At 40.4% G+C, this 6,842-nt stretch overlaps 3 protein-coding genes across 9 annotated transcripts in view; 2 read left to right on the plus strand and 1 right to left on the minus strand.

The window, feature by feature from the left end:
* The window catches only part of pum2 (pumilio RNA-binding family member 2), an 18,356-nt gene extending 15,809 nt beyond the window's left edge, over positions 1 to 2,547 (minus strand). For 3 of the 7 annotated variants that reach the window (XM_035678719.1, XM_035678720.1, XM_035678717.1), the window contains exon 1: positions 2,377 to 2,545. The gene's annotated coding sequence lies outside the window, so the exon portion shown is untranslated. Of the gene's footprint in view, positions 1 to 2,376 lie in introns of all 7 variants that reach the window. The other 4 variants (XM_035678723.1, XM_035678722.1, XM_035678721.1 and 1 more) reach the window with 3 other exon arrangements.
* LOC118340634 (myosin heavy chain, fast skeletal muscle-like) lies at positions 7 to 1,587 on the plus strand. The gene is made up of 7 exons (XM_035678724.1): positions 7 to 126; positions 222 to 347; positions 482 to 652; positions 746 to 850; positions 946 to 1,041; positions 1,211 to 1,342; positions 1,461 to 1,587. The coding sequence occupies exons 1-7, from the start codon at positions 10 to 12 to the stop codon at positions 1,479 to 1,481; spliced, it is 768 nt and encodes a 255-aa protein (XP_035534617.1). The 5' UTR covers positions 7 to 9; the 3' UTR covers positions 1,482 to 1,587.
* Positions 2,548 to 3,161: 614 nt separating the features above from the next.
* LOC118340635 (rho-related GTP-binding protein RhoB) lies at positions 3,162 to 6,489 on the plus strand. Its single transcript, XM_035678726.1, has one exon. The coding sequence runs from the start codon at positions 3,336 to 3,338 to the stop codon at positions 3,924 to 3,926; it is 591 nt and encodes a 196-aa protein (XP_035534619.1). The 5' UTR covers positions 3,162 to 3,335; the 3' UTR covers positions 3,927 to 6,489.
* Positions 6,490 to 6,842: the final 353 nt, after the last annotated feature.

Here is a 6,842-nt window from a genome sequence, read left to right on the forward strand (position 1 = left end):
AACAACCTGATGCTGGCTGAGATCGAGGAGCTGAGAGCTGCACTGGAGCAGACGGATAGAAGCCGCAAAATCGCTGAGCAGGAGCTGGTGGATGCCAGTGAGCGTGTTGGACTGCTGCACTCTCAGGTCTGCTCAAAGGCTGACAAACAAGAATGTACTTATTTACTTTGTTTCTCTATAATTCAACTGACAGACATTTATTTTTGCTTCTCTAATAATAGAACACCAGCCTCATCAACACCAAGAAGAAGTTGGAAGCTGACCTTGTCCAGATCCAAGGTGAAGTGGATGATTCTGTTCAGGAAGCAAGGAATGCAGAGGAGAAGGCCAAGAAGGCCATCACTGATGTGAGTCATCCAGATGCATTTTTATGTAGCTGAACACAAAGCATAGTGCATAACATGTCAGTGCAAAACATGTACTATAGGCTATTTCTACAATAGGCCTATATCTAGTAATATAAAATTCAACAACATTTCAGGCTGCCATGATGGCAGAAGAGCTGAAGAAGGAGCAGGACACCAGTGGTCATTTGGAGAGGATGAAGAAGAACCTGGAGGTTACAGTTAAGGACCTGCAGCACCGCCTGGATGAGGCTGAGAACCTGGCCATGAAGGGTGGCAAGAAGCAGCTTCAGAAACTGGAGTCTAGGGTAAAGATGAATTTGATTACTAAATCTCATATAAAGTTTTGATTTTATAATCTTGCCAGTAATAGCATACTGTTCATATTGTTCATATTTCAGGTGCGTGAGCTTGAGGGAGAGGTTGAAGCAGAGCAGAGGAGAGGAGCAGATGCTGTTAAGGGTGTCCGCAAATATGAGAGGAGAGTGAAGGAGCTCACCTATCAGGTAGGCAGGGTTTTTATTTCCTATTGATTGGTACAGTTGTCTGATGCAAAGGTGCAAATTGATTAATTTCAATCATGAATTCATGTGCACCACAGACTGAGGAGGACAAGAAGAATGTCATTAGACTTCAGGATCTGGTGGACAAGCTGCAGCTGAAAGTGAAGGCCTACAAGAGACAGGCTGAGGAGGCTGTGAGTCAGAAACGTGTTTCTGCGTTGTCTCTAATACAGTTGCATGCAGTATACACAGAAACAGAAAAATACAACCACACTAAAATGTCTGACAGTAAAAACTTATACATTACCAGGATCAGTAAACCTTTGTATTCTAAGTCTTGATGGATGTTGAATTTCCTCACAGGAGGAGCAGGCCAACACTCACCTGTCCAGGTACAGGAAGGTTCAGCACGAGATGGAAGAAGCTCAGGAGCGTGCTGACATCGCAGAGTCTCAGGTCAACAAACTGAGAGCAAAAAGTCGGGAAATTGGAAAAGTAAGTATACATAAAACTCAGCAGCTGTTTGGATTTAAATGGATACATGACAACATATTTTCTCTGCATCAGTCCTGCAAATTATTTATTTGTTCTTTCCATTTTCTCTTCATTTTAGGCAAAGGAGGCTGAAGAATAATCTGCAACCTCTTTGAGGGACACAAATGAGAATCATATAATATGATGTTTCATTGATCTGCTCTCAGTTAATATTATAGATCTCTAATAAATCAATTCTGTTGTCAGTCTGCTGCCTTTAAACTTTTCTTTGCACAACATAAACAAAAGTACCACTTGATTCATGGGGGACAAACAGACAAAGTGCATGTTAGGTTTCTTGATACACTTTAGGACTGAAAAAACAACAACACTCCTTTGTAGTAGTATTAGTAAGAGCAGCCTTTTTTTAGTAAAACAAACAAACCAGCAAAAAAACCAAACATATGATATTGTGTCATTATTGAATTTAGGTGTCCCGTGGCTCACCCAGGGATCTGAATCTACAAATCAAACTCACTCACTTAAACACAATTTGTCATCAATAGCCATGTTCTTTTTTCAAGTTATCTGCAATATTTTAATTATTCAAAGTAAATTGGCATTGATGGCAGTGTGCCTTAGCATTCACACAGGAAACATTACAGTTTAATTTCACTTAAATATGGCTATGTGTTCAATTGTTGATCATAATCATGAGGATGGGAATAATGTAACATTTTGAGAAATAGGCCTATTTGCTCTAATGCTAAGACTTTGTTACAGGAAAAGATTGGTACCACTTTTACATTGTATAAAAATTTGTAAAAAAAAAAAAAAGAAGAAGCTAAGTTGCTGTTGTGTGAAGCTAAAACATCAACCGAGGCAGTCAGTGGCTCAACAACATGGCCCCCCTTCAAGTCCCAAACAGAGGGGCCTTAACCGCTAAACAAAAGGGGAAACACTCAACACCACGACAGTCCAACAAAATAACAAAAAAAAACGGGACGCGTGTTTGAGCTTTTTGAGCCTCGAACAAATAAAGAGGGGATACTCACGCGTTGTCGTGTCGAGAGAGGGTCTCCGCTTTGTTGCACGCCGTCAACCTTATTCTATATTGTTTTGTTTCCTTGGAGAGAGCGGTGATTTCTTTCCTTTTTTTTTTTTTTTGTGTGTGTGTGTGTGTAGCAAGGCTTGATCAGAGCTGTGAGTTCGCCTGCGCTAGTGCCCCCTCCCTGTAAACAGCGTGAACTACGTTAGACATGCGTATGACAATGTGAATGGAAATGTTCCTTTCCCCCTGTGGTACCTTTTGTACGCCATGTGAAGGCAATATCTCTGCCTCAAGGTGTGTTCAAAGTGTGCTTATAAGCCATCCATCCTAACCATTCGTCGTATTATTTTAAAAAAAAATCAACGCTTTAACACGGTTTCCTTTAAAAAAAAAAATATATAGCTGCATATAAAACATCTTATTCTGAATTTACGCTTATTTATTTATAGCTAATTAAAATGTGTGATCAGTGTTTTACTTAGTAACGAAGTAGCAGATACTAAAACAATTTTTTTTACAGGTATGAGATGTTTTAATGACAAGAATAAAGAAGAATTAAAAAAAAAAAAAACAGTCGCGTAATGCTTCATCATGCAGTTAGATTTGGTTGATTTTTTTGGGGCTGATCCTGGATCGGGTGGGTCCTCGTGGTCCATGACCCTCCTCTACATAAGGAAAGCCCGATGAGATCCAATCACCTCTTCCTCTTCAAACTGTGATCTCACCTCCCTATTTCCGATTGGATTGCTATATTTAGGAAACCACCCTGCGCTTTATAAAGAGATCGCAGTGGTTGCTGGTAAATGTTCTTGAGTTTGGAGACGGGAGCGGCTTTACGGGACAGCGTCTGTCCAGCCCCCATCTAGAGAGTCTATATATATTAATACAAATATAAGAGAGCATGTGTGTGTTTGGATGAGACATTTAAGCGAGAGCTAGCGGAGGGGACACTACAGGACCGGAATGGCAGACATACGCAAGAAACTTGTCGTGGTGGGGGACGGCGCGTGTGGGAAGACATGTCTACTGATCCTATTCAGCAAGGACGAGTTCCCCGAGGTGTATGTTCCGACTGTGTTTGAGACATATGTGGCGGACATAGAAGTGGACAACAAGCAAGTCCAGTTGGCTTTGTGGGACACGGCCGGGCAGGAGGACTACGACCGGCTGCGCCCCCTCTCCTACCCGGACACAGATGTCATTCTGATGTGCTTCTCCGTGGACAGCCCGGACTCGCTGGAAAACATCCCCGAGAAGTGGGTCCCCGAGGTCAAACACTTCTGCCCCAACGTGCCCATCATATTAGTGGCCAACAAGAAGGATATGCGCAACGACGAGAACGTGAAGAACGAGCTGTCCCGGCTGAAGCTGGAGCCAGTGAAAACAGAGGATGGCCGCGCCATGGCCATGCGCATTGGCGCATATGACTATTTGGAGTGCTCGGCCAAAACCAAGGAGGGGATCTGGGAGGTGTTCGAGACTGCGACACGAGCAGCCTTGCAAAAACGAAAAACCCCATCGGGGAAGTGTCTCAAGTGCTGTGTTTTGATGTGAATATCCACGGTGACTGTGGAGAAACCGCGACGCGCAGACGAGACGTTGGAGGCGGGTGGTGATGCTGGGATCTGGGTCTGGACATGTATGGGGGGGCAGTGACCGCGGCTCGGATATTCCCTTTGTAACCAGGTGACCTTGGTGGAAACCAAACAAAGTGACTGCAACGGCAAAAAAAAAAAAAACAGCAAAAAATCACCACCGTTGTTTTGACTCGCACACTCGATGGTAATCTGCTGTCTGCTGTGTGAAACGCACTGGTCACAGCATGTTCTTTGTGTGGGTCACATGCTCCCAGTCTGACAGGTGGAGGGGGTAAAGGGACAAAACCACTACATTGCAGTGGGCGTCTTGTTTACCCCTCCTTCTAACGTGGACATGAGTTTCTTGTTTCCAAAGGCCTGCTTTCAAGCCAGGATTTCAGTTGCTCACTTATTTTTTTTGTTGGTGGTGTTTTTCAAAGTGTTTGCATAGGCCACTGCCTCACTGCAAAAATTGCACTCGTTATTTATGTCCACTTTGTATTGTAAAATGTTTTGGGGGAAATTGCACAGCACCTGGACACTACAGTAATCCACAGAACCTTTTTTTTAAAATAGAAAGTACGAAGTGAGTGCGAGGATGCTCTATGATGTTCAGTAGAGTTTTTCTTCTGTTGTTTTTATTTTTCCGCCATTTTGAGTAAACACATAGCTTAAGTTTACAGTTAGTGACGTCCGTTGCCTCAGGTTTGTTAGTTGGAACCACATCTAGAAAGTAGTGTTATGTTTTCCACTCCTCAGTATTTATGAGTTCAGTAGTTTGTTTGCAGCAGGCCGGATACATCACAGGTCTAAGAGGCTACACATTGGCCAGTCTTGTAAAGGGCTAACCACACTGTAGCACTGTTCAGGTGGATATTGTTACCGTTAAATGTACAAACAGCTTCTATAAATATATATTTTTTTTAATTCAAAGTTTGCTAAGCATGCTTCTACCCCAAATGTTATGCTTGCTGGTGGCTGCAGTGATTCATTCTGGGAGGACATTACTGAGAGTTTTAAACATTATTAAAACAATGAAAGAACAAAGTTACACAGATGCATTGTAGCCTGTAAATAGTACAGCCAGCAAAGGAGGGGAAATATACTTTTTTTTTCCTCCTTAAATCTCACCTGAACCAAATCATTTCAAGCACACACCAGTACCGTGACACCATCTCAGAATCAGGTGTATCTCATATGTCTAAAAAGATTGTGAAGACTCCGCTTGACATTTTTCTTTTTAGCTTCTGCTTCGTTAAAAGTAATGGTTGGTGATATTTCAAAGAGAAGATTGAGCGCGTGAGATGGTTGAATCATGTGATTATTTTGCTCAGTGAATGTTTTCTTATTAAGTATTATGAAAGGAAGAGTGAGTTTTGAGCTCTGTGAGCTCGTAGCACACTCTCACATGGACTTAACAACCAATCTGATGGCAATTAAAAGTTCAGTGATAATGTGTTTATATTCTTAAAACCACAATCATATAAGAAGTACACCAACTTAAACAAAATGGTATTTTTTTTTTGACTAAAACACAAATTCTTTAAAGCTGTAAAACGTTTGTTTACTGCAGTAAAACTGAATTTTGATCGGTGGAGAGAGACAAAATAAAATAGACTTAACTTCTTCCATTATGACTGTGAATGTACCTCAAATTTAATTGGTCAAAAATATTATTATTAATAATAATAATAATAATAATAATAATAATAATAATAATATGTTGGAGCTTTCGAAGTTGGCAACAGAAATCAATGTATTTGAGCTTATTTTTTCATACTTCTGTAATAAATTCAGCTCATGTTTGACCGTGTCTCCACAGAAGTGTTGTGTTGCTGTCCTCTCACATGATGGTGGAAGAGCTTGTTCAAATGACAGCTATGAACATCAATTACAGAGACTGTTGCTACACTGAGTATCCAGGGCAAAAAAAAAAAACCCTGGTGGATTCACAATATGAGTGTTTCTTTACTGATAACCAGAGACAAAAAAAGCTACATTTCACTTTATACATGTAATTTTCCTGTGGTTCAGTAAGCAACCATAATAAGGTGAAATCGGAGTTTAGAAGAAGAGTATCTTTTATAAATCCAACCATAGGTACAATGGTGTAAAAAGTCACATTCCTCCTTCTGTTGCTGGGCTTTTTGCTGACTTACAGGACAGGAATGCATTGTGCTGGACTGGTTAATTTTCCCACACTGGCCCCCCTCATGTGCCTCTGATTTTCAATGTTGTTGAAGGTTACTATTCACTGATCAGACAGTGCAGTTTTTTCCCCCATTTTCTTTATTTTAGAAGAATAAAGTAGGATCGCAGAGAAGACAAATGCTGAAAATGTGCCAAACATATTTATTTGTAAGAGATCAAATTGATAACTGATCACATTAATGTAATGATGTCATTTCTAAGTTTGAATGGTACATGGGGAACAAAGGAAGTTCTTGTTTTTGTGAGGAAAACCAACACAGAATGTAAGGGAACAAGTGGTACTGTTTTGGGACAGTCAATAAAAGAATCAATGTGTGTCACCACCTCTACTTTTCCATTCTTTTGGCTCATTTTCTTACTCTAAAAACTTAACGTGGTGTTGCAGCTGACATTAGTTTCAGCTTGAAAGAAAATTCAATGTATTTATTGACAATTATATGAACTTTTTGCTATATTTAGTAAATTACACCATGCATTGCATTTGTGTTTTTTTTTTTCAGTTTTTGGCAGGATGCATTTACCCATAGAGTTAATATTGGCCCTATGGTCAGTGATGGAAAGTAACTAAGTACATTTACTTACTTTTTACTCCACTACATCTATCTGACAACATAAGTTAGACACTTTGCTGATTATTATTTTACAGACAGAACATATTGTGAGCTAAAGATGCCTGGTTATA

Source organism: Morone saxatilis, unplaced genomic scaffold (assembly GCF_004916995.1).
Source record: "Morone saxatilis isolate NCDOM2014 unplaced genomic scaffold, NCSU_SB_2.0 Contig7, whole genome shotgun sequence".
Taxonomy (NCBI): Eukaryota; Metazoa; Chordata; class Actinopteri; family Moronidae; genus Morone; species Morone saxatilis.